The 27,998-nt window shown below is 46.0% G+C and overlaps 1 protein-coding gene across 5 annotated transcripts; it reads left to right on the top strand.

Annotated features, from left to right (window-relative positions):
• il15l (interleukin 15, like) lies at positions 1 to 27,998 on the top strand. Of its 5 annotated transcripts, none has more exons than XM_047392556.1 (6): positions 1 to 203; positions 1,430 to 1,748; positions 1,829 to 2,143; positions 4,854 to 4,901; positions 12,021 to 12,164; positions 13,358 to 16,098. In XM_047392556.1, exons 3-6 carry the CDS (start codon positions 1,988 to 1,990, stop codon positions 13,373 to 13,375), a joined length of 366 nt encoding a protein of 121 aa, XP_047248512.1. In that variant the 5' UTR covers positions 1 to 203; positions 1,430 to 1,748; positions 1,829 to 1,987; the 3' UTR covers positions 13,376 to 16,098. The 5 variants fall into 5 exon arrangements, with proteins under 5 accessions (XP_047248512.1, XP_047248510.1, XP_047248513.1 ...); XM_047392554.1 differs by lacking the exon at positions 13,358 to 16,098 and adding an exon at positions 27,304 to 27,998 and having other exon boundaries at positions 43 to 203; XM_047392557.1 differs by lacking the exon at positions 13,358 to 16,098 and adding an exon at positions 27,304 to 27,998 and having other exon boundaries at positions 49 to 203; positions 1,829 to 2,011.

Raw genomic sequence — 27,998 nt, 5'->3', positions numbered from 1 at the left:
AGAAAACAAAGAAGATGAGGAGTATGAGCCACCTGCCCTTCAGCTACATAGTGCCTCAAGGCCCATGAAACACAAGGTAGCTTCTGTCCCAAGGAAAAGGAGCAGCTCATCCAAGCCAACAAAGAGAGGAAAACAACTCTGGAAGCAGGCGAGTCAGGCTACCTCTAGACCTGGTGATGACGAGGACAAGTGGCACTCTCCAGGTGAGCCTGACATTGAGGTCACCGCTGACCCTGTGGAAACTGTTTTTTTAGTGCAAGAACCATCCAGAGCATAATCAATAATACCAATTCAAATGTTCAAAGGACCATTTCAGCTGGCAAGAAATTCCTCTGGTTCACCAATAGTTTTTATTGATGGTTGTTTTTTGCACATTTGTTTATATTGTTTTTCGCTGCTAATTCTTTTTTTTCAATACAATTCCTCCAGTTGGAGATATAATATTACAATGTAGTTCGATTTCTTCATTATATTACTTTTATGCTGTGCACAATTGTACGTTTTGATGATATACAGGGTAAATGTCTTGACCAAAGGCTATGTCATATGCAGAAGGAGTCCTACAGTGGAAATCAGCACTTTTATTTCACCAGATTCCCTTTTATGAAAAACACATTTGGCACATTTGGCTAAATTGTACCGAAATCCCAGCTCTGCCTGGCACATTGCCCACTAAATCTATTGTGGAACAAATATGCTTCAACTGATTCAGTCCAAATTTGCTGCAATAATAGTTAAGATATGGATAATTACAACTTGGGGCTTCTCCAAGGCTTTCCAAAGACGTTTCATGGTGTTTTGCAAAGTTTATTTACCAAAACATTTGGCAAGGCTCAAAAAATTAGATTTCTTTCTTTATTTAATCACAAATAAATCAGACATAGTAACAGTTGCAATAATGGTTTCACTGTTCTTTAATGTCTTACCTTTACAGAGGTACCAAAAATTTGCATGCAGATCTACTCTAAAACCCCTCAGGGCTTAACCGTTATACTTAAATAAGCAGAAGCATGTTGAGACAAAATAATGTGGAAAAGAGGGGGAGACAATATATGTTTATACATCTCTTTAACTGCACTTGTATTTATTACATGTTCAATAAAACAATATTTTAGATTTACTTCTATGGACAGAGTGGGCCCCAAACAAGATCAATAAAACCCATCTGGGGCCCATCTTTAAGTCCTGTGTGGTTAGGAGAAGACCACTGAGGGCCCCTTTGCTCCAGCTCTGTACTTTATATAGTGTTTGATATTATGGTGCAGAACAGATGATAATTTTACTAGAAATGTTTTAATAAAATAATCTGCGGTTCTGTTTAATAAATGTTGTTAGATTTGGTCCCAGCCGAGCTGGGAGTAGCATAATGGGAGGAAAAACAGATTAAGAGACGGGAAGTGATACAACTGAGCTGAAATGTACTAAACAGCACCAGAAGAAGGAGGAGGAAGAGGAGGAGGAAGAGGAGGAGTAAAAGCTGCAGAACTTGAAAAGGAAACGTGACAGAGTGAGACGGGAGAGAAGCTCTGTACAGAAAGCTTGTCTCCAAGCTGTCTCTTCATCTGTCCCCTGCTCCTCCTAAAGCTGGGACCACATGAAGACAAAGACCTGCACAGAGGACAGAAAACATCAGCCTGGGAAGAGGACATGCACAGCAAAGTGAGCTTTATCTTGCTGGAACATCAATAGAAGCTGGGCTTCTCTGGAGCAGCAGTGGATCCTGTGGGAAGGAGGAATTAGTCAAAAAGGTTCTGTAGCATTCTGTTTTTCAGTAAGGAGAGGATTTTGCCCCAGTAAAAAAGACGGACCCATTTTCTCTTCTGTTCAGGTGCTCGACAGACAGGGCTCGGTTAAACTCCACAGGAAAACCACCTGCTGCTCTGGGATTAAACTGGATCACCATTTGGTGCAGCTCAAGATGTGGAAGTGAGGGACTGCAGGCGTCTGAGGATAATGCGACGTAGATGATGGTTCTGCTGCTCGTGCCATGCTGAGAGGCAGTTCAGCTCTCGTGAGTGTGTTTCTGTGTTCTGTGTGTCTGGTTGTGGTTCTGACCCGATCACCAGCTCCCTCCAAAAAAAGACCCTGCTCTAAAGACATCATCATCAAGGTGACTTCACTCAAGAAGAGTCTTCTAAACCAGGTAGGACTCAGACAAAGTCCACTTCACCCACTGGGTCTTCACCGGGCCTTAGAGTTCTGTAGATTTATTAGATGACTTATCTTGAGATATGCATGAATTACTGAGTAATTTACCAGATGCATATCTTTATAGAGCTTGGGTTAGATCAATGAGTTACAGTATAAACATTGATCTGAGGTCCTCATGGAGTGCAAAGATCATCTGAGACTCAAGCTGCAAGTTCTCAGCATAATGTTGTGATATTGAAGGAACCTGGAAAGAACCAGGCTTGTTCTTTAAGGAATTAATCCATTCAGACATTCAGGTTACTTCCCTTCCACCTGGAAGTCCAGTTTTGGAGCAAACTATGACCTCCAATAAATGGCTTTCATTTTAATACACACTATGACCCAAAATCCAGAAAATTCACACTGACAAAAAACCAGTTCAGAACCCAGAAGGAACGGTCCCGTTGCGCATAATTTGGTCCTCACGCAGACCACATCGCGAAGACCTGGCACCTCTGTGTGGACACAGAAAGTGGCCCGGTGGTATCAGGCAGTCACTCAGGCAGAACAGGAATGAGGGTCTGGAGACCAGAGGATGTTTGTAAATGATCTCCAGATCATCATGGGTTTATCTACGGCCAGATGCTGAACGGGTATGTGGGGGTGCAGACCTCACCTTATGTTGGAACCAGTAGAACCCAACAGCACAAATAAGCATTTCCATTACAGGATCAGGTAAACTGATGCAAAGCCCAACACAAGACTTGTATTGACGCCATCAGGTACTGGTAAGGCTCCAGTAGCTGCCACAGATTGTGCCCTCTGGTGGCTGTTTAAGACATTGCAGCTTCTCGAAAATCACAGGTCTGCACTTGGACCAAATTCAATCCAAGTTTAAAGTTTCTGTCTGAGGGCCTACTTTAAGCACAACTCCAGTCCGTCTGTAGTAACACTTAACTTGATGTTCTGCAGCTCAGAGTTAGACGTATGACTCCGTAGCTGAATAATTATCAGTGTCTAAGCCTAGAAATCCACACTTATAACTTACTGATGGACAAGCCTTCGGATTTATTCGGATGGAGCTCTGGAATCTTTGCACCTTCCATCTTCATCATCTATAGCATCACATTGCAGCTTTACTTTTAATGCATGGTAGCAAAAAATGCAGCTTCTGTTAAACATTTTATTCATGCCAGGGAATCATTATCTGCCTTTCAGTCAATTATTAAAAAGTAATTATTGACTGAAAGACAATGATTCTGGAGTCAGTTCAAATTTTCACAGTAATGGCAAACATTTTGCAATCAAGTTAGTTTTCTTTGTATGGGCTGCTTTCCAACTAGAGCCATGGACCTGAATCTCCATCTGCCGTTATCTCACCTAAAACTTGAGCTTTCTTATAGCTTCAGACAGCAGCCTCAAAGACTACCCTCCATATCCGGGCACCCAGTCTACCGCTACGACTCAGTTTATTTTTTAAAACAATATGAATAATGATTGGTTGAATTAACTAAAGCCCCCAAAGGTGAACATTTCTCTAATTGCCCAAGGGGCACCGACCTAGAGTTGACAACACATGGATTTAATCTATAAAAACCTCTTTGGGGCATAGATGACATAACCTGTGTTTTCAACCACTCATGATGCCTTATCCACAATTTTAAAAAATGCCACAGTTTCCCCAAATTGGGAATTTTCTCAGGCTGATTGTTGCTGTTATTTGAATTTATGCACATGAGGTGAAACTGAAGCTGTTATTGGAGACAAGCCGAAAACAGTCTGTTTCCATGTGTCCTTATGCAGAGAAACCTGAGCAACCAAGCTTCAGCCATTAAATTAAACCACCGTCTATTGGACAGATCTAGACCTGTCTTATCTGAAGCAGATATCTAAACTATTTGCATCTTCAGAGCTGATAAACGTTGATGAGACCACATGCAGAGACAAGTCTGCTCCTAGGTCTGAAAACAAAAGACAACTATGGGGGAAATGGCACCAATCAATGAATGCCAAACCAAGGCTTACTTGATACACTTTTAAACAGTTTCCTGTAAAGTGTTGTTTTTCTTGTGATAAGTTCCTGTCAGCAGAAATCCATCAAGCTTTCTCTGCTCCCTTTAGGAACTTCTCCTCGGAGCAGCCTGGAGACTATTGTTGCCACAGCTGGATGTTTTCAACCAAACCTTTTTAAGACCAGGGACAAGGACTTGATCTTAGACCACAGCCAAAACTTTCAGCAAAAATGAAAAGTTTGACAGTGCTGAAAATTCTCCACATACTGTAGTGGTGCTGTCACACTAGTCTGTTTAATGGAGGAGTCAAAGGTCTGGGTGAAGTTCTTTGAACTATCAGGAGTTCACACATCTTCATCTCCAAGTAAAACATTACGCTTGGTTCCGACTGATTGTTGAACCCTGGGTTTAGGAGAAGCAGAAAGGCATTTGATTGGGTTCTGGGATTTTATACAAGATCTTTACCCACAGAGAGGTGCTGATCAGGTCACTGGATTTCAACTGGATACATTTAGCTGGTCCTCCTCCAGCGCTGCAGCAACATAGTGTTTCTGGGACACTTTTAAGGGCTATCTGGTTCCTCTGCGGTCAAACCAAGAGCTGTCGCCACAGTCTGTTCTTACGGAGTATTTATCCGGTGTTTTTAAAAATAGTTCATTTTGAATTTATTATGAGGTAAGTATAAATAGCTAACTATGTGTTTCTCCACAGACGTTGGTGAACTGCACTCTCTACACGCCCACCATTGAGGACTACAAGGTGAGCCGCACTGCATCACTTTCCTGCTTCAACCTTTTCCTGGTGATTTCTTGAAGACCGCTGCTTCTTCTTTTTTACTAAAAGTTATCAGATCGGAGCTCTGCAGGAACAGGAGATCAAGCTGTTACCCAGTAAAGCTTATTCATGCCAAGCAAATGTTTGGTCTGAGAATCCACCTCGTGTGACGGCCTTATTGTCTGGATCATCAGCAGCTTTTATACTGAATGAAACTAATCAGTTTTTCTCATACAGTCAGAAAATTGTAAAACTCGTGATTAAATTTACAGGGAGAAGAAGACGTAGAGCATATCAGTGAAGAACAAACACAACTTACCACTGCAGTTTTTCCAATTGGAGCCAGTCCATTTCTTCATTCCTGAGTGATTTTTCAGGCTCTCACTATCAGTTTGATGTAGATTAGGCTTACATGGTCTGACAGCTCAGGATCCCCTGGATCCTCTGTAACATCAAAATAAAGTCTTCCATAAAACACTTTAATCCACACGCCCATGAATTTACGAGGCTGTAAAAGACGTAGTTGTAATGACAGTTAAAGATTCTGCTGGAATAAATATAATCCTGTGAAAGCTGCTGAACAAGCCGCCTTCTATTGCAGCCTCATTTCTGTCAGTCTGCCCCAGAGCAGCTGTGGCTACAATGTAGTCTACCACTGTCAGTGTATGAATGAGTGGATGAATGATTGAAGTGTAGAGCGACATGGGGTCCTCAGACCTGATAAAGTTTTATCATTTATTTATCATTTACCAACATCTGGCTCACCTGACGTCACAGGGGTCAAAAGGTCTGACCATTCCTGCAGAAATAGTTGTAAACAGCTGGGATGGAAAGTTTCAGGATGATTTGTTGGTTTTAGTAAACACTGTGCTGATAGAGTGTCTTTAGATGCATTCCAACATGAGCGCAGACTTTTCCCTGCAGAAATACCACATAGATGGAGTAGGGAACGGTGATCAGAGAGCCCTGAGGGCTTCAACCTTAAGGGCTTGGGCCAGAATATGACTCTAATGATCCACCAGCCATGATGGCTGCTAACATGGAAGCTGAGGCTGAAACAAGCCAGGATGATCATCATCTTCAGAACCTAAACTGGTTTCAGTCTGTTTACATGTTCACCACATGTAAACGCTGTATGTAAACACAGGGCAGTGTGTTTTGATGTGCTTTGTTATGCTGTAATTAACAACGTATCTTGGATTATGATTGTGTGCCGTCATGGTGGGGTAACCGGTTGTACTGGAACAGCTTTCAGTCTGTCTCCTTGGTGGCTGCCTTGTTGGACGATACGTCAGCATTGCATTTCCAGGCAGGACATAAAGTTGGTTCGTTTTGAATTTGCCAAACCTCTGCAGCATTCTCTATGTACGGTGCATGGTTGTGTTGTTAAGAGTAAATATGGAAGGACAAATATGATTCAAAATCCTGATAAAAACACATATGGGCAGATTTTGATCCTATTAGCTGTACTGAAGACAGGGACCCTGATCATAGCTCCCAATGATAAAATCCTGGTCATCAGGCAGCATGTGACGTTTTATCTGAGAGATGGTGCCAAACGTTTGGCTGATTTCTTTGACAGCTCTTTGTGTCTCATGACTCACTGTAAGCATCTTATCGCCTAAGAAACATCTCTAATCTAAGATCTTTTGTATCAAATAGAACTAGAAATGATTATCTCATGCTTTTATTTGTGCCGCTTGGAGTACTGCTAGTTTTTTTTACCTGTTTTAACAGGGCTTGTCAGGAATCACCTTCAGACTGTGCAGAACGCTGCGGCAAGGCTTTAAACCGGGCCTAAAAACAGAGACCACGTTACCCCAGTTCTTGCTACGTTACAATGGATCCCTGTTCATTTTAGAATCCAGTTTAAGATTTTCGTCTTGACATTTAGAGCACTCTATGGCCAAGCCCACAAATATATTCCGGACTTATTGGGCTCTCTGTCATCTTCCCGGCTACTTAGATCATCTAACCAGTTGCTGCTGGTGGTTCCCTGGACTCATTTCAAGACCTGTGGAGATCGGACCTTTCAGTGGAGGCTCAGGAAGTCCCTTCCACTCTTTACGCTCCACAGTATCTACTGACTCAGCAGAGAGCAGCTAAACAGCTAATGGCATACTTAATTAGACAAGCTTTTACTAAATTATTTGTTTGTATCATTGCTTTTATTCTTGTGAAGCAATGTGATAAAATTGACTTACTGAGCAAAGCAGTCCATCTGCTCCATGAACATCTCCTGGGACGTCTCTGGTAGGATTTTCAGTATTGTGGAAATGAGTTTGTTTTGGGGAAATATTTAACCCAGTTAAATAACTTTCCATCCATCCTTTGTCTAAACCTGCTTGTCCCGTTTACAATGAGATTTTTTAAATCTGACTGGGCTGTTTTGTTTTATAGAGGGGAGTTGTACGGCACATGAATTCGTTGATTTTAAAGTAAAGAGGTTACCTGAAAAACTGATTGTACAAAAATCCCCAAAGAAAACACTTTTTGTCATGTTTGGGGATAACAGAAAAGATGATTTCCACACTACAAACTCGGAAGGCAGAAGTCAGCAACCATTTCAATACAAAAAGCCATTTTTGCCCTAATTTATGTAAATACATTTCTCTAGAGCCGTAAAAGGCTTTGGAATAATGTCAACTTTTCTGTAAAATTACTTCACAAAATATTTGCCTTTTACAGTTAAATTAAAGAACCAGAGTTGTATTCCTATTTTGGGATTTTAGAACAATGTACATTCAACTTTTACAACAAGCAGATCCACCAGGCATCTACAAAGCACCTGCCTAAAGCTGTTGAATGCCGACCTTACTCTTATTATATTTCATCTGTTTGGTGTTTATGCTCACTTACATCAGAGATAACAATCCATTGGTTTGATTAAATAGAAGGTTCCATGTTGAGAAAGAAAAATGTTAAGAAAATGAAGAACATTTGTTTCTTATTCCATACGTTTCATTCTGTTCTGTAGGTTCTATGCAGATATTCCACCAAACCACAGAGAAAACATCCCTCTCCCCAGACACCTCCTCCAGCGCCTTGGACCCCAAGGCGTTCCCAGGCCAGCCGAGAGACATAGTCCCTCCAGCTTTTCGTGGGTCATCCCCTGGGCCTCCTACCCGGTGGGGCGTGCCTGAAACACCTCCCGATGAAGGTGTCCAGGAGGCATCCGGTATAGATGCCCGAGCCACCTCAACTGGCTCCTCTGGATGTGGAGGAGCAGCGGCTCTACTCCAAGCTCCTCCCGGATGGCCGAGCTCCTCACCCTATCTCTAAGGAAGTGCTACAGAGGAAGCTCATTTCAGCCGCTTGTATTTGGGATCTTGTTCTTTCGGTCATGACCCAAAGTTCATGGCCATAGGTGAGGGTAGGAACGTAGACCGACCAGTAAATCGAGAGCTTCGCTTTTCGGCTCAGCTCTCTCTTCACCACAACGGACCGGCACAGCGCCCCCATTACTGCAGCAGCCGCACTAATCCGTCTGTCGATCTACCGCTCCATTCTTCCCTCACTCGTGAACAAGAGGAGCTGATCTTCATCCCAGCCGCTTCACACTCGGCTGCGAACCACCCCAGTGCATGCTGTAGGTCTTGGCTAGAGGGGGCCAACAGGACCATGTCATCTGCAAAAAGAAGAGACAAAATACACTGGTCCCCAAACCAGACCACCTCCGGCCCTTGGCTGTGCCTAGAAATCCTGTCCATGAAAGTTATGAACAGGACCGGTGACAAAGGGCAGAACTGCCGGAGTCCAGCATGCACCGGGAACAGGTCCGACTTAGTGCCGACAATGCGGACCAAACTCCTGCTCCACTTGTAAAGATATCGGATGGCCCCTAATAAAGGACCCCCGATTCCATACTCCTGGAGCATCCCCCACAGGGCATCATGAGGGATACAGTCGAATGCCTTCTCCAGGTCCACAAAACACATGTGGAGCAGTTGGACAAACTCCCATGAACCCTCGAGTACCCTGTAGAGGGTATAGAGCTGGTCCAGTGTTCCACGGCCGGGACGAAAACCACACTGCTCCTCCTGAAGCCGAGGTTCGACTATCAGCCGGACTCACTTCTCCAATAACCTGGTGTAGGTCTTACCAGGGAGGCTGAGGAGTGTGAACCCCCTGTAGTTGGAACACACCCTCCGGTCATCCTTCTGATGAAGGGGGCCACCACCCCAGTCTGCCAGTCCAGAGGCACTGTTCCCGACTGCCACGCAATGTTGAAGAGGCGTGTCAACCATGACAGCCCCACAATATCCAGAGACTTGAGGTACTCAGGGCGGATCTCATCCACCCCCGAAGCCCTTCCAGCAGCTTTTTAACCACCTCGGTGACTTCAGCCTGGGTGATGAAAGAGTCTAACCCCTGAGTCCCCAGCGTGTTTCCACCAGGGAATGCGTGATGGCCGGATTAAGGAGATCCTCGAAGTACTCCTTCCACCACCCGATAATGTCCCCAGTCGAGGTCAGCAGCTTCCAACCCCCACTGTAAACATTGTTGGCGAAGCACTGCTTCCCCCTCCTGAGCTGGTTTGCCAGAATCGCTTCGAGGCCAACTGGTAGTCCTTCTATATGGCCTCACCGAACTCCTCCCAGGCCCTGGTTTTTGCCTCTGCCACAGCCCAGGCCGCAGCACGCTTGCCCTCATTGTACCCGTCAGCCACCTCAGGAGTCCCACAAGCCAACCACAGCCAATAGGACTCCTTCAGCTTGACAACATCCCTTACTGCCGGTGTCCATCACCGGGTACGGGGATTGCCACCGCGACAGGCACCGCAGACCTTATGGCCACAGCTACAGGCGGCAGCATCGGAGAACATGGTCCACTCGGACTCTATGTCTTCAACATCCCTCGGAATCTGGTCAAAGCTCTCCTGGAGGTGAGATTTGAATACATCCCTGGCTGAGGGCTCTGCCAGACGTTCCCAGCAGACCCTCACTATGCGCTTGGGCCTGCCAAGTCTGTCGGGCTTTTTCCTCCTCCAGCGGATCCAAATCACCACCAGGTGGTGATCAGTGGACAGCTCAGTGCCTCTCTTCACCCGAATGTCCAGAACATGCGGCCGAAGGTCTGACGATACGACAACAAAGTCGATCATCGACCTCCTGCATAGGGTGTCCTTGTGCCAAGTGCACTGATAGGCACCCTTATGCTTGAACATGGTGAACACCACTCAGATTCAGATCGGGGAGGCCATTCCTCCCGATCACGCCTCTCCAGGTGTCATTGTTGTTTCCCACGTGGGCGTTGAAGTCCCCCAGCAGAATAATGGAGTCCCCGGGAGGGGCACTATCCAGCACCCCCGACAGGGACGCCAAGAAGGTCGAGTACTCCGCACTACCGCTCGGCCCGTAGGCTGAAACGACAGTCAGATACCTGTCCCCAACCCGAAGGCGCAGGGATGCGACCCTCTCATCCACTGGGGTAAACCCCAACACGAGACGGCTGAGCTGGGGGGCAACAAGCAAACCCACCCCAGCCCACCGCCTCTCCTCGTGGGCCACTCCAGAGTAGAAGAGAGTCCAGCCCCTCTTGAGGTGATGGGTTCCAGAGCCCACGCTATGCGTGGAGGCGAGCCCGACTATTTCTAGTCGATATCTCTTGACCTTCCGCACAAGCTCAGGCTCCTTCCCCCCCAGCGAGATGACATTCCACATCCCTAGAGCCAGCCTAAGCATCAGGGGATCAGGCCGCCGAGGTCTCCACTTTCGTCTGCCACCCAATCCTCTTTGCACTTGTCCCTCACGGTTCCCCCTGCAGGTGGTGGGCCCACTGAGGGATGGCCTCGCATCTCTCCATCGGGCATGGCCCGGCCAGGCCCCGCGAGGAGCCACCCAGCCCCCAGGTGCTCTCTGACGGGTCCCAACCCTAGGCCTGGCTCCAGGGTGGGACCCCGGCTCCGTGCCTCGATCGTATAGTCCTCATGAGGGTGTATATATATGGTCCAAAGAGCCACAAGTTGCAAACACTTTCTGCAGAGCATCAAACGAAGGATGATCTCTGTTTTACTTTAAAACACTCCACAACCTCAGTCAGTCGGTTATCTTCTACACCGCTTCTTCCATATTGGGCCGCGGGGAAGCTGGTGCCTATCTCCTGTAGTCTGCGTGCGGGAGGCGGGGTACACCCTGGACAGGTCGCCAGCCCATCGCAGGGCAACACACAAACAACCATGCACACACTCATTCACACACCTAAGGGCAATTTAGAGAGACCAATTAACTGAACTGGCATGTCTTTGGACTGTGGGAGGAAACCCGAGTAACCGGAGAAAACCTGGGCACCTTCTTGATGCAAGGCATTTACTAATGTAAATTAGTATTTTTTTAGGTAACGTACCAATTGATGGTAAAACATCACATGCTTGATTAAGATTAACTGACATTTGTTTCTGAACTAGAAGCAGATAGGAACAAAATAAAAACACAAATTTAGCATAATTTAGCTAATTAATGTTTAGATTGGTTTATATTAGCTCACTTTAGCTTAATTTTGTTAACTAGAGTTTAACCTAGTTGATCTTGGCATACTTTATCTAGAACTAAAGGTTAGCTGAGTTTATATTAGCTCGTTTTAGATTAACTTGGTTTAGTTTATCTTAACTTAGTTAAACTTAAATTGGTTTACTTGAAGTAGGTTTAGCTTATTTTATTGTAGCTTACTTTAGCTAACCAAATTAAAATTTTTTAATTGGTTCTTTAGGGTTTCATTAGCAGCAAACTGCCATAGACATACAACTTGTTTCAATTTTTAGCCTAAAAATCCTAACACAATCTAACAGACTGGAAATATGATTTGATGATTTTCTGATGATCAAAAGCAACTCCTTCACTACTTCACAAAATTAGACTTAATTCAGGTTTGACAATAGATTTAGTCCTATATGAATGTTGTATGAGACTGGTTTGTCTTACCCAGAACCATCCCTAGTGAAAAACCCTTCTGGATCCAATATGGTAGAATGTCTCTACTCCTTTTAGCTTTGTGTGACTCAGGCGTTTGATATTTTGTCCACTGTATGACTTTGTTTCCACATGCAGCCCAGATTAGATCTCAGAGGTTTCTGTCTTTGTTGAGTCACTCTTTGTCTTCTTCCAGCAGAAATGTCCCAGCGCAGCCTTCAAATGTTTCGCCGATGAGATGATTGTCCTCTCCGAGGAGTTGAAGATCAGCGGCCTCACATATGATCTAGCTTTGAGTCTCAACAGAATGTTAAAGAGGCTGGCCCAATCGTTCAAACAGGTGAGCAGCAGATATGACAATACTAACAAGCACAACGACCTGGGCCCGTATTCACAAAGAGTCCTAAGGCTAAAATGGCTCCTAGTGATGTCATTTTAAGAAAAATTGTGAATTTCTCAAATTCTAAGATTTTTCATAGTATTTTCCCTCGGTAAGATAAAAGTTATTCACAAATCATCTGAGGCCTTCAGAGAGCTCCTAACGTGAGGAGATGTTCAGAGCAGTGAGGAGGACCTTTAGTGAGCCTAAGAGTGTCTGAAGCAGAGAAGATGGAGGAAAGACAGAGAGAAAGGAGAGATCTTCTCCTCCAATGAACAACAGTGAATGAATAAAACGCTATCGGCTCTACGGTGCAGTGATCCACCCCCTCAACAGTCGAGTAAATGAGCTCATAAACTTCTAGAACAATCATACAATTATTAATATAGAGATAAGATTAACTTTACCATCCCAAGTTAATCACAGTAAAATGCTGACAGCTGAGTGTCCACATTAATATCAAATACATGAATTAGGTTCAGATGGCTTCATACTACTACTATAATGAGACACATGATGTCGCCTGGAACGGCGGAGCCAGGGTCCCACCATGGAGTCAGGCCTGGGGTCGCTGGCGAGCGCCTGGTGGCCGGGTTACTCCTCACGGGACCCGGCCAGGTCAAGCGTGAGACGTGAGGCCATGCCCCAGTGGGCCCACCACTTACAGGGGGAACCGGATAGCTGCAAAGGCTAGAAAAAGTCGGGCTCAGCTCCACGCACAGCGTGGGCTCCAGAACCCAACTCCTCGAGCATTTTAAATTCAGGAGGGGCTCGGAGTAGAGCCGCTGCTCCTCCACATTAAGAGGAGTCAGGTGTGGTGTCTCCTGGTGGCCTGGAGACGCTAGAGGTCTCTCAGCTGGCCTGGGAATGCCTCAGGCTCCCCCTGGTTAGGTGGACGAGGTGTCTGGGGAGAGGGAAGTCTGGGCGTCCCCGATAAAACAGAAGACGACGAGCAGATGAAGTAGGAAAATCCCCAGAATAGTGACTAAAGATAATAAGCAAATCAGAATAATGATGAGCATGTAAATAAGGTTCAAACAATTTGATGCTGTGTTACAATTAATTACTTTTGCTGACTTTTATCATCATGATTTACACATTTCTTAATCAAGTCTAAATTCTATCATTGGTCATTTCTCTCCTTTGATTACTAGGAGCACCTTGTTTCGTAACAACCAATCACAGCTCTTAGAAGATGGCGTCACACAAAGGGGTCAACCACACCTAGCAACGGGGTCAACCACACTTCCTCACTAAGATAAGAATTTCTGACGTCTCCAGGCTCAGAGTCGCTCTCAGCAGCGAACTGAATCACTCTTCACTGGGTGTGAAGATAGGAGCTCTCTGAGAGACTCTGAGATTCTTTGTGAATACGGGCCCTGGTGTCACCAGTGACGGGTCAACAATGGACCAGTCGCTGTGTTTGCTGTCTTGTTGCTAAAAAAATATTTTAAAGTTGCCACAAGCAATTGTTTTGAGGAGAAAAAAGCACAGTAACTGAAGGAGGCTCATTCACCAGACTCTCGCCAGTGTTCGAAAGGTAATTCCAATGATACGGGCTACTGACTGCCCAGAATCACCCTGAAGCCGGTTGCGTCTTACAGTGTTGAACCTGGAAAACCAGTAAAAAAAAAGTACGTATTGTCGGCTTGCTGTCTGAACTTTAGGCTGTTCTTGTTATTCCGATTTGATGGAATGGAAGCGAAGGTATAAACTTCAAAGTGATAATCTTGACATCAGAATTGTATTGAGACATCCGGCACACAAAGCTACGTGAACATAAAGTGTTTTTGCAAACACGGTGAGGCCAAGACTGTAGACTGAAAGGCATTCTCTCATATTTAGCTCCCTGCAGCCTGAGACAGATGGAGACAGGACCATCCAGAGATTTAAAAAAAAGTTGAATGTTGCCAAGAGTCCTGTTTTGTACCGACAAGGAAATATCCTGAAACAAGTTGAGTTTGAGGTTGAAGGGACTGGTCTGGCATGAAGCTTCTGGTAGGGTCACCAATGGCAAATTGTCCCAAGTGGAGGGTTCAGAGTAAGAGCAGTTCTGTGATCTTGTTGTACAACCTGACCATTATACAACTTGACGTTGTGTGCACATGGGCACAAAGGAAAACTGCCTTGTGGGTTGCTCCGCCTTGTTAAACATTCATGGGTCAGCATATGGCTCAGCTGGAGGAGTCCAAGTGGCCTGGTTCCTTGTTCCACAGTGATGTTTCCATGGAGATGGAAGTGAATAATGTGAGTGTTGTGAGTTTTGCTCTGTTTCAGCTGGCAATTCTGTCTACAATCAAAACTGTCTTATTTATTATTTACTTATCTTCTATTTTTCTATATTATTGTCTTTTTTCAAGACCCATAAAAAGGTGAATAAAATGTTCATCTAAGTGAGTTTTTTACAAATGTAAATATTGATCATATTCTCCACTAAAGGTAGATGCATCATTAAGAACCACACAGAAACTGAGCTTGAACATTGTTCTGACCCAGAGTGCTGAAATAATCTTCAGGCTACATTAGATTCACCTAAACACTTTTTTTATTCCATAAACTTTGCTCGTCAGATTGTCCAGAACGTTTAGTCAAATTTAAATGCATCTTTTCCTGCTGAGGTTAAAGCAGAATGAAGGTTGTTCCATCTTTCCTGAGATGTTCTCAGGAAAGAACATCTCATCATGTAACTGGTGGGTTGTTGGCTTGAACCCCCACTCAGTCTGTCCCAGTTGTGTTCTTGGCAAGACCTTTCATCCTCCTTGCCTGCGGATGGACAGAGGGCTCCGTGGCACCGATGTATGGCAGCCTCGTTTCTGTGGCTACAGTGTAGCTCACCACTGTCAGTGGGTGAATGTGTGAATGACTGATTGTAGTGGAAGCCTTTTGGGTCTCTGGGGACTTGATAAAGCACTATACAAGTGCAGGCCATTTACCATCTCAGGGCAGCTGTCAGATCTAGAAGGACTAGAGTGACTCTAGACACTGATGTTCTGATGTCCAAATGTTCTGGAGCTGAGTCTCTCTCTGAAACACTGAATAGGACTCAATTTTCCCTAACGGCTATGTAATGTAGCCGTGAAATCCCTGAGCTGTGTGTGCTTCTGAGGCAGGGATGAGCAGGATGCAGCGGAGTGATGAGAACATGAGGACAGAGCCAGACAGATGGACTCAATGATGCGAGACACACCAGCCAAGAACTGTTCCTAACCGAGTCATGGAGAGATTCCCCATGCACTGTGTTGAGGAGAACATTCAGAACCACAGCTCAAAGGATCCAGTCCAACTGAGAGGCGGCACAATGAGATCCAAGGCAAATATTAAGGATTCTAGAGCTGTTTTGGCAGGGAGAGAAACTCTGTGGTTCGGATTGTTCCTTGGAAATCAGAACTGAATTGTAAGCAACCATCTTGCTGAAAGATTGAAGACCATTAGGTTAAATCAAAACAACAGAATCAGATTTTTAAAAAGTGGATCAAACTTGTCTGTAGACTGGATTGGACCCAGCTTGTTTCTGTGCTTTGCTGATCAGTGCATCATCGTCTCCCTCCATTCTTCTTATTATCGCTCTTCTTCACTAATGACCGTTCACCTGCACACAGAAGCCGGGACAGTTTCAACCCGTTGACATTTAAGATTGTTTAAAGTTATTAAGATGGAAACAATAGATTCTATAACTTCTGGTCAAAACTATTTATTTTCGTCTCCAGAGGAAAGAATTCAAAGTAAACAAGTTGAGTGAGTGTTAACCTCAGCAGAAAATATGATTAATCCTTTCAACATGTTTTCCATTTTATCCACAGCCCAAATCTTGGGCTGTGGACAATGTGAAACATGTATTGTTCTCTGATGAGTCCACCTTTACTATTTTCCCCACATCCGGGAGAGTTACGGTGTGGAGAAGCCCCAAAGAAGCGTACCACCCAGACTGTTGCATGCCCAGAGTGAAGCATGGGGGTGGATCAGTGATGGTTTGGGCTGCCATATCATGGCATTCCCTTGGCCCAATACTTGTGCTAGATGGGCGCATCACTGCCAAGGACTACCGAACCATTCTTGAGGACCATGTGCATCCAATGGTTCAAACATTGTATCCTGAAGGCGGTGCCGAGTATCTAGATGACAATGCACCAATACACACAGCAAGACTGGTGAAAGATTGGTTTGATGAACATGAAAGTGAAGTTGAACATCTCCCATGGCCTGCACAGTCACCAGATCTAAATATTATTGAGCCACTTTGGGGTGTTTTGGAGGAGCGAGTGTAACCCAGGTTTAAATAACCTTCACTAAATATAAGCTTTTTCATAAAAATAGCTATAAAATGGATAAATAGGAAATAAATAAATAGGAGAATAAATAGAGAATAAATAAGTCTTAAAATAGTTAAAAATATTGATATAAAAAGTAATAATTACAAACATTAAAAATGCTGTATTTCATGTTATGATATTTTATTTGGTTAAAAAAACAATCTGTATAAAACAGAGTTTTATTTTGTCAGCAGCTAGAACAGTCAAGTGGTTGGTAGTCAGTTGGTAGCACTGTTGCCTTGCAGCAAGAAGGTCCTGGGTTCGATTCCTGGCCTGGGGTCTTTCTGCATGGAGTTTGCTTGTTCTCCCCGTGCATGCATGGGTTCTCACGGGTACTCCGGCTTCCTCCCACAGTCCAAAGACATGCCTGTTAGGTTAATTGGTCTCTCTAAATTGCCCTTAGGCGTATGAATGAGTGTGTGCTTGGTTGTTTGTGTGTTGCCCTGCGATGGACTGGCGACCTGTCCAGAGTGTACCCCGCCTCTCGCCCATAGACTGCTGGAGATAGGCACCAGCTCCCCTGCGACCCACTATGGAATAAGCAGTAGAAAATTACTGACTGACTGACCATGTGACTAGCTCCAGCCAACTGGTTTGCTACGTTCTCTGGCGCTAGAAGAAGAAGCAGAGAGAACGAAAGTTACGAATGCAACTACGGTTCTATGAATCCCTACTGACCGCCAGAGGAAGTGCTTCAAGCACTGAATGATCATTCTTGCACATGCACAGGTCGAGAAATTAATAACAACATGGTCACATGTGACCTACCGGTGGCTCACATGAGTCTATATAGTCACATGACACCGGGAGCCCAGTCCCAACAATCTTCTCGCGAGCACGCGGAGACCGAGGGACCGAGCGCTCTGGCGGTCATCCGGGATTCATAGAACCGTAGTTACATTCATTCTATTTCATCCCGGCTGACCGCCAGAGGCGGTGCTTCAAGCACTGGATGACGCATACCAACAGGGTCCCGAGGGACCCCACGGAGAACACAGCAACACCGCTAACCTCAGCGGGACGCAGAAGGCGGGTGCACCAGTATTCCCTGTAGGGGATGCAGCGTGGCGACGTTCACCCTGTAAAACCTGGCAACGGTGCTTGGTGCCGACCAGGAAGCAGCTTCACAAATGGCCTCCAGAGGCACCCCGGTCATGGCAGCCCACGAGGTGGAGAGGCTCCTAGTGGAGTGACAGCGCACGCCGCCCGGCAGGGGCTGATCCTGCAAGGAGTAAGCCACAGAGATCATCTCCACAATCCAACGTGCCAACCGCTGTCTAGAAAGGGCTTGACCCTTCCGAGAGCCAGCATAACAAACGAAGAGACAGTCAGTCCAACGAATGGGTGCCATAGAGCGGACATACGCCTCAAGCGCTCGGACATGGCAAAGAGGCTCAGAGGGGGCACCAGGATTAAATCGGGAAAGCCGGAGCGGCAGCACACTGCCAGCCACTGCAGGCACCTTTGGCACAAAGGAAGCATTAGTCCACAGTGTAACACCGGAGCCATCCGGGTTCCACCGACAACATGGTTCAGACACAGACAGAGCATGCAATTCCTCCACCCGTTTGGCAGAAACTATGGCCAACAGGAAGGCGGTTTTCAGGGAGAGCCACTTGAGGTCCGCCCTTGTAACGGGCTCAAAAGGGGGGGACTGAAGAGCCGCAAGCACTAGCGACAAATCCCACGTAGGGGCCACATGGCGCCTGGGCGGACACAAGCGGCTGGCACCCTTCAGGAACAGCGCGATATCCCCATGCTGGCCAACAAAGCAACCACCAAACCCAACATGCCAATGGGAAATGGCTGCTACATACACCTTCAAGGTGGAAGGGGATCGCCTTAGATCCAGCAACTCCTGAAGGAAGGACAGCAAATGGGAAACAGGCCAGCAAATAGGGTCCAGTCCCTTACCACGGCACCAGCCGGCAAAGACATTTAGCACCTGTAGAGGCCAAAGTCAGGGTTTCAGGCGGCCCGGTTCGGGGTGGAGAATCCGGCCTCCCATCTGGTATAGGAGGTCTCTCCTGGAGGGGAGACGCATCGGCAAGCTGGAGCAGAGCCTGCACAAACCGTGGAGCCTCCACAAACCGTGGAGCCCTGCCAAGACAGAAGCTCTGGAGCATGGCCAGGATATCGCCGACGCGCCGAGGAGAAGGACAGGTGGTCATGGAACCAGACTCTAGAACCATGCCTAAGAAAATAGTCACCCAGGAGGGGATCAGGCTGCTCTTCTCCAGGTTCACCCTCAAACCCAGCTGATGTATGTGGGCGAGCACCGTCCGGGTGTCTCGGATCGTCTGATCGCAGGTTGCAGCACAGATGAGCCAGTCGTCTAAATAGGGCAGGATCAGCAGTCCCCGTGCCTGCAGGGGGGAAAGGGCCGCTGCCACACACCGGGTGAACACCCGAGGAGAAAGGGAATGACCAAAGGGAAGAACCCGGAACTGGAAGTGCCTCCCGTGAAAGGCAAAGCGGAGAAACCGCCAATGATCCGAAGCAATGGGGACATGAAAATAGGTGTCCTTCAGGTCAATACCCGTGAGCCAGTCTCCCGGGGAGATCGCCTGCAGGACCTCCCGGGTGGTCAACATATGAAAAGGCAGAACCTTGAGAAAATGTTCAGACCCCGGAGGTCCAGAATTGGACGAAGACCGCCGGTCTTCTTGGGAACCAGAAAATAAACTGAATAAAACCCCCCCGGATCCCGCAGAGGGTCCACCAAAACAATCGCACCCTTGGCCAGCAAGGTGCAGATCTCCCAGTCCAGGGCCCGAGCCTTCATCGGGTCGCAGATGACCGTCATCTTGGCTCGACTGGGGATAGGAGGCCGGCGGCGGAACTGAAGACGGTATCCCCGGGACAGAGTGGACAACACCCACAAGTCTGGGGCGTGAACAGCCCAATAACAGAGCTGGCCCGGGGAGAAAAACCCGACCGCCGGCTCCAGAACATCACCGGCTGGGACCCTGGCCCCGGGAGGGCCTGGGGAAACGCCGACCGGAATGAGCAGACCGAACTGGGCGCAAACCCTGGGCCCCACCATGGTCCCCTTGGGCCCTAGTCGGTCTCGGTCTAGGAGCCGTGCTTGTGGACCCCAAGAAAGGGACAGGAGGGGGGAGGGAACCCCGGAACGAGTTTCCAGCTGCCCTAGCAGCAACTGGCCGGCGGGGAGGTCTATGTAGACCCGCCAGCTGCTGCTGTGTTCTTGAGGCCTGGGCTGTACGCTCCAAGGCCTCCAGCGCGGCGGAACCGAAGAGTTCCCCCGGAACCACAGGAAGAGCCCTCAGCGTTCTCCTGCAAGGCTCGGTCAGGGGCGATTGCGCCAGCCACACCTGGCGCCGAGCATGGACCACTGTAGAGAGCGTGCGTCCAAACTCACACGTCATCAGGGCGAAGGCCTGCAGAGAGGCGTCCAACAAGCCCTGAGTTGAATGGTCCAAGGGAACCGAATCCAACGAAGAGGAGAGGCCCAACATCAGATGGGAGAGTGAGTTCCCTATGCGGCCCATCCGGGCACCTGAGTCGTAGGCCCTACACAGCAAATCGTCCATGACATGGCATTGCGGTCGTGGACAACAGGTATTAGTCCTCAACGCCTCATCGGGAGGAACGATGAGGGAGGCAATGGCAGACTCGACAGGGGGCATGCAGCCCAACCCAAACTTGGGTGCCTCGTGCATGGCAGCCAGGGCCCTGCCATCCGCTGTCGGGCGGGAAAAGGCCCTTGTCTCCGTCCAGCAAGTATGTAGCTCCTGGACGTATTCTGCTGAGGGAGGAACAACAAAGGCGGCCTCTGCATCACGGCGCCTAAAGAAGGCGCTAGATGGAGCAGGCTGGGCCAGGGGAACGTCCAGCTGCAAACGGCCCAGAGCCGTTTTAATAGCTGCAGACACCGGTTCCCCCGCACCTCCCAGGGAGGCACCGGAGCCCGAACCTGAGGTCCGGGAGCCCAATTCCGGAAAGGACTCTCAAAAGAGGGTGCCCGAGGCCGCAACCGAAATAACATCATCCTCGCAATGCGAGGACCCGCCCTGTTCAGGAGGGGAAGACTCACTGCGGCCACCATCCGCCCGGAGAGACTGAAGGAGGGCCTTCATCTGCGCCAGCTCCGTAGAAAGTTGGTCCACTCTAGAGGACAGTCCTGGGGGCCCTCGCCGCTTGGCTCTCCTCCCAGACGCCAAGGGCACATCCTCAGCAGACCGTTTCGTGGAGGCCGCACCCTGTCCAAGCGGCAACGGATCCTGCTGGACAGAGACCGTCCAGTCAACAGGGTGCTCCACCGAGGACAACCGGGCCAACCGCACCGCTCGGGGCAGAACGCTGCAATTAGAGCAGGCATGATCTGAAAGCACCTCCCTGAGATGGTCAACCCCAAGGCAGGAAGGGCGCATGTCATGACCGTCCTCTGGCTGTAGGGGAGCCGAACAGGACGCACAACAAAGATTGTCCATGACCCAGTGGACTGATGGGGTCGAATGGGCAGAAAAAACGCCGTCAAGACCCTGACTCAGCACGAGCAGAAACTCCACCGGCTGGTCAGACAAACAGGAATAAACATAAGCGAGCAGCAACTACTGCCGAAAACTAAACGGACTCAGCATGAGCAGAAGACGCCACTGGCGAGTCAGACAACCAGGCAAGCCAAATCAAAGTGAGCAGCAAACCACTGCCGAAGAAAGTAAATGGACTCAGCACGAGCAGAAAACGCTACCGGCGAGCCGACCAAACTTACCAGAAACCCTGGAAGAAAAGGCAGCTTGCGCAGCCTCTGGAGGGCAGAATCATCCGCAGCTCCAACCACAAACGACCACGAGGCTCCCAGCAGCAAGAGGAACGAGGAACAAACAAACACAAGTCAACACCTGCATCCATCAACCTGCGCGCGAGAAGAAGGAAGGGAATGGGCTCCCGGTGTCATGTGACTATATAGACTCACGTGAGCCACCGGTAGGTCACATGTGACCATGTTGTTATTAAATTCTCGACCTGCGCATGCGCAAGAATGATCATTCAGTGCTTGAAGCACCGCCTCTGGCGGTCGGATGAAATAGAACGAAGAAGCTAAAAGAGTTGTGCTGTGAAAGAGAGAAAGATAAGAGAAAATTGATGATTAAAAGTCTACCTGCTGTCTGGAAATTTTTTCCATTTTCTGGAGGAGGAGCTTTCCGTATTTTTTTTTCTGACTGCGTTTGGAGTGTTATATGTTACAGAACTGGACTTGGTGAATTAAAAAGTGTATTTTATTTACTATGAAGGATGTTATTTGTAAGATAGTTTTATTTTTGAAACGGAAAGCTAAAGTAGGACATTTATGTTTATGTTATAAAAAAAATAAAACTGTGGAAATAACGGATGAGCTGGTGTGGGTGAAGCACGTTTCCCCCCCCACACACACAATGTTCAGCCGCCATATCGACCAGAATATTATTTTATTCAGTACAAAGTAAAGTTAAAAGAGCTTTTGTTATGCTTGGTTGGTTATTAAACCAGGCCTTTAAGGAAATTGGACCGAGTTGGATTCGCTAGTGAGAAACAAGATGGCGAGCCGTAACCCAGGAACCCTGTAACCAACGTCTAGCAGGAGCTACACATCTGCTGGACATCGCGAATCATCCAAACTGGTATGACCTGCTCATGCTTTCCTAAAGAAAGAGCATTGGATTCAGAGAAACGGGATTAACCCCTCAGAAGCATCAGAGAGGAAAGACATTGATTTGAAGCACAAGTTATTCGGGTTTTTTTCTGCTGGATTGTTTCTGTTGTGTTGTATTGTTTTTTTCCTCTTCTTGAACCACATCCAATATCTATTGCTAGTGTGTGGAATGTAAAATGGTCTATTTGGGGTATAATAGAGACAAGAAATGGATAAAACAGGAAATTAAAAAAAACTTAACTTCTTAAAAAGAACACTAAACTAAAATAGATTTGAACAGATTAAAAAACACACAAACTGAGAATGAAATAGATTAACAGTATCAACTTGAACTTAAATAGAGCTATAACCTAGGTTTAAATAAATAGGATCCTTTTAATACCTGACATTAGGTTTAAATTTCGACAGGGATTAAATAAAATATTCCAAAAGAAATGGGGAAACTATTTTGGATTGAATTTTGTGTCATTGTACGTCCACTGTTGTAATATTGTTTTTTTTTTCCCTCAACAAATAAGAAGCTGGCAGTTTAAACTTATTTTTTGGGTCTGTGGTCATTAATACACTTACGCATTTCTCTACTCCCGTAGCCGAACCTAGCACTGGTCCTATTGTCTGTTCTATTAACTGTAAACACGTGAGTGTTATACGAGTCAGGAAACGTTTTCCTCCACCAGTATCACGTAGTGACCTGGCCACTATCCTGCAAGAAGAATGGCTTAAAATCCCTCTGACCACTGTGCAGGACTTGTATATGTCATTCCCAAGACAAATTGACGCTGTATTGGCCGCAAAAGGAGGCCCTACACCATACTAATAAATTATTGTGGTCTAAAACCAGGTGTTTCAGTTTCATTGTCCAACCCCTGTAACTACACCTGCTGGCAGACAAAAACAAATCAGCAGAAGAGATTCAGAAAGTGTGACTTGGATCAGGAGAAAGGCAACTTAACCTCACACTTAACCTCAAGTTGCCTATAAATCGGTGTATGAATGTGTGAGCATTAGTGAGTGCGATTGGGTGAATGTGGCTCTAGTGTAAAGCGCTTTGAGCGGTCTGTATTACTGGAAAGGTGCTATAGAAGTTCAGTCCATTTACCATATTTTCCCATTGGTTGAAACAATAAGCTTGGTCCATGTCCACGTCACAGTCCCACGTCCGGGTATAAAACCATCTCAGACACGCGCTCCTGTGCCGAGTCAGGAGTCGGACCTGCGAGCATTGATCGTAGCGATTTATGCTTTACTGCGTTCAGATGCTTTACTGGAGATAATATAAATTTACATATAAATGTAAACTTTCTGAAAGTTTGTTGCAGCTTTGAACGTTGGTCCATGTTAGCTACTATTGGGGTGTGGAATGAGTGATCAGCTCAAACCAACAGTCAGACTCAGAGGAACGACACAGAGACTCTTTCTACTCACAGCGAGGGTAATCACACTGATCTGCAGTGGACTACAGAGGTGTGATCACCGACGGAGTTTATTTTATACAGCAAAGTAAACAGACATATCAGGTCACAAAATAGGGTTGCAAGACAGGTCAGGCAGAGTTAGAGAGTGGAAAGCAGTTGGTTCTGCTTTCGGATGTTGTGAAACCAACTACACATAGACCAAAATAACATGTGAATGCAGAATGTTTCAGAACGCTGGGTCACATCTGCATGTGACCTTTTAGAATAGACAAGAAATATATGTGAGTGATCATAATAAACATTTAATGTATATACAGGTCCTTCTCAAAATATTAGCATATTGTGATAAAGTTCATTATTTTCCATAATGTCATGATGAAAATTTAACATTCATATATTTTAGATTCATTGCACACTAACTGAAATTATTCAGGTCTTTTATTGTCTTAATATGGATGATTGTGGCATACAGCTCATGAAAACCCAAAATTCCTATCTCACAAAATTAGCATATTTCATCCGACCAATAAAAGAAAAGTGTTTTTAATACAAAAAACGTCAACCTTCAAATAATCATGTACAGTTATGCACTCAATACTTGGTCGGGAATCCTTTTGCAGAAATGACTGCTTCAATGCGGCGTGGCATGGAGGCAATCAGCCTGTGGCACTGCTGAGGTCTTATGGAGGCCCAGGATGCTTCGATAGCGGCCTTTAGCTCATCCAGAGTGTTGGGTCTTGAGTCTCTCAACGTTCTCTTCACAATATCCCACAGATTCTCTATGGGGTTCAGGTCAGGAGAGTTGGCAGGCCAATTGAGCACAGTGATACCATGGTCAGTAAACCATTTACCAGTGGTTTTGGCACTGTGAGCAGGTGCCAGGTCGTGCTGAAAAATAAAATCTTCATCTCCATAAAGCTTTTCAGCAGATGGAAGCATGAAGTGCTCCAAAATCTCCTGATAGCTAGCTGCATTGACCCTGCCCTTGATAAAACACAGTGGACCAACACCAGCAGCTGACACGGCACCCCAGACCATCACTGACTGTGGTTACTTGACACTGGACTTCTGGCATTTTGGCATTTCCTTCTCCCCAGTCTTCCTCCAGACTCTGGCACCTTGATTTCTGAATGACATGCAGAATTTGCTTTCATCCAAAAAAAGTACTTTGGACCACTGAGCAACAGTCCAGTGCTGCTTCTCTGTAGCCCAGGTCAGGCGCTTCTGCCGCTGTTTCTGGTTCAAAAGTGGCTTGACCTGGGGAATGCGGCACCTGTAGCCCATTTCCTGCACACGCCTGTGCACGGTGGCTCTGGATGTTTCTACTCCAGACTCAGTCCACTGCTTCCACAGGTCCCCCAAGGTCTGGAATCGGCCCTTCTCCACAATCTTCCTCAGGGTCCGGTCACCTCTTCTCGTTGTGCAGCGTTTTCTGCCACACTTTTTCCTTCCCACAGACTTCCCACTGAGGTGCCTTGATACAGCACTCTGGGAACAGCCTATTTGTTCGGAAATTTCTTTCTGTGTCTTACCCTCTTGCTTGAGGGTGTCAATAGTGGCCTTCTGGACAGCAGTCAGGTCGGCAGTCTTACCCATGATTGGGGTTTTGAGTGATGAACCAGGCTGGGAGTTTTAAAGGCCTCAGGAATCTTTTGCAGGTGTTTAGAGTTAACTCGTTGATTCAGATGATTAGGTTCATAGCTCGTTTAGAGACCCTTTTAATGATATGCTAATTTTGTGAGATAGGAATTTTGGGTTTTCATGAGCTGTATGCCAAAATCATCCGTATTAAGACAATAAAAGACCTGAAATATTTCAGTTAGTGTGCAATGAATCTAAAATATATGAATGTTAAATTTTCATCATGACATTATGGAAAATAATGAACTTTATCACAATATGCTAATATTTTGAGAAGGACCTGTACTTGCCTTACCTTTGAGCAGACGTACATATGCTTGTTAATTTTCGAGACATTCAGCTGGGAGTGAGGCCTTCCACACCGTTTTATCCATTGTAGGCACCGCTACGGTTGTGTTTTTGGCTTTGGGAAGGGAAAAAACACAACTACCCCAGACAAACTCTTGGGATACCTACTGTCTGATTTACATAAACCATAGGCGCATTGCTTCACCATCTTGGGGAATGTCGGACCTAGCTTACATAGTTAGAAATGCTAATGATGTGTGATTGGACAAGGACCGTTTGGGGGCGGGGTTTTGCGAAAGGTCAATTCCGACACCCTCGCCTCCAAAGCTACAAAAATGCTACATTTATTACACGTCCCATTATCACTAAAGGAGGCAGAGGAGTAACTGAAGAGCAGGAGAGAGGAGGAGACTCAGAGAGAGAAAAGAAAGAAAGAGATATTTAGCTGCTTGGCCTAATAAGTGTTGTCATCTATTTGAATTCTATTTTAATGTTGATTACACCACAATTATATTTAATAATTAGAAGTAAAATTTTTTTATTTGACATATTTTAAACTACCTGCACGTTTATACAGCATAGATAATGTTTGGGTTGATTTTACCCAGCAGTCAAGGTGGAGGTTAAAGAGATCAGAAGCATCTAATAAGATGTGCTTTGCAACACACACACACACACACACACATGCACATACTAGGTGCTTGTTTCAGACCCCATTTGGAACAAATCTTGGAGATTCTCCATGTTTTCAGTCATTTTCCCACAAACTGAGTTTATTTCCAGACAGCATACATCCTCTAGACATCGTCTTTGATTGCTTTTTCCAGTTGAGCTGATGGACTTAACTGGAGCTCAAACTGTCTCCTAGAAATCTTGAGACACTAAAGCTTGCTTGCATAGCATTCAGGCTTGACTACTGTAATGACTTTGTTAATGGAATCAGTCAGATCTCCACTGCAACTGGTTCAAAAGGCCACAGCCCGATTTGTAACTTCTACAGACGAAATAGAGCATTTTCCTCCGGTTTTGGCATCTCTTCATTGGCTTCAGGTTCACTTCTGAATACATTTTAAAATCCTTTTGTTTGTTTTTTTTTTAAGTCTTATCAGTTCTGGCACCTGTTATTTCTAATCTGCTGAAGCCATGTGTCCCTCAGAGCTCTATGAGATCAGCAGATCAGATGTTTTTACTGATCCCTCCACACAATACGAGCCTGATGCTACACTGATAAATGATTTACCAGACTGCGTGTCAGTCAGGCTCCCTCTCTCACCTTTTTAAGTCTCATTTAAAAACACATTTAACTCCCTGGCCTTTGACCTCATTGTGTTTTTATTATTCTAGCTATTGAGATTGTTTCTCTTTCTGACCTCTGCTGTTTTATGTATTTAGTTCTGTGTCCTGCTGGTTCGTTTTATGGTCCAGCACTCTGTTGGCCTGGATGCTGTTTTAATTTCCTTTTTAAATAAACTGGCATTTCCTGATGTTCCTGGGAATCAAATATAACAGGAGGGTTAAAATGTGCAAAACATAATGATTGAAACTAAATATTAATCACTGTTATTGGATTATGCCGCTGGGGCTCATTTTTTCCATTACAGCTCAGAGGGAGGGTCAGTTTGGAAGATTTTGCTGTTATGTAAGTATTTGATATGTTTTTCTGCCTGCTTTTTCTGTGTGAAGTTCTGGGAATGTTGTGGTATCAGTGCACCACATTCTATTCTGGTCTTTCTCTCTTTATGGTGTTTAACTAATAAAACTTTCCTGTTTTGTCTGTTTTCCTGTCCCAGCCGGAGTCGGATTGCCATCAGTGTGAACTCCACAAGGAGGAAAGTGCAGATGGTCTCCTCGAAGCTCTTCAGGAGGTTCTTTGGCTGATGAATTCAGAGTTCTGCCAAGAGCATAGAACCTAAGTGCTACCGAAAAAAAACAAGCCCATCCGTGTGGGAGGCGACTGGTGATACGGACTGCCTGCAGAATGAAGTTTGGGGGTACAGAAACATCCCTTTTGGATCCAGAACAAGAAGTAAAAAATAAAGGTTTGAGCCATGACTGCTCTGGTTCTGTTTGGTTCCGAATCTGCACAAACTGCGAGCTCAGTGGGTGTTTTGCTGAAAGACCATGTGATGGGAAGCTCATCAGTGTGCATGTTGTAGGTTCCTATGTGTAGGTTCTCTTTGTTGGAACAGAATCAGATCAGAAAGTTGGATGGAGTTTCTCTAGTGCCCAACATGGGACAGAAAGGAAAAGAACCGACATATGCTCCTCACAGACGCAACACAAGAAGGTCTGGTTGTTCAGTCCCAACGTAGTTTGTTCCAGAGTGACCCTGGCTCTTCCACAGGGAGTAAAATGATTTGTTGTGTGGGTGGGAATGTTGCACAAACCAACAGTTTCGTGTCTGCTCCACAGCTTGAAAATTAAAAGGCCAAAAGAACTTTAGTTTGAACAGAAATGTTTCTAATAAAGATTCATCTAAAACATG

Source organism: Girardinichthys multiradiatus, chromosome 18, assembly GCF_021462225.1.
Source record: "Girardinichthys multiradiatus isolate DD_20200921_A chromosome 18, DD_fGirMul_XY1, whole genome shotgun sequence".
Classification (NCBI taxonomy): domain Eukaryota; kingdom Metazoa; phylum Chordata; class Actinopteri; order Cyprinodontiformes; family Goodeidae; genus Girardinichthys; species Girardinichthys multiradiatus.
Note: the sequence above shows the minus strand (reverse complement) of the source record. Positions and strands in the feature narration are given on the sequence as shown.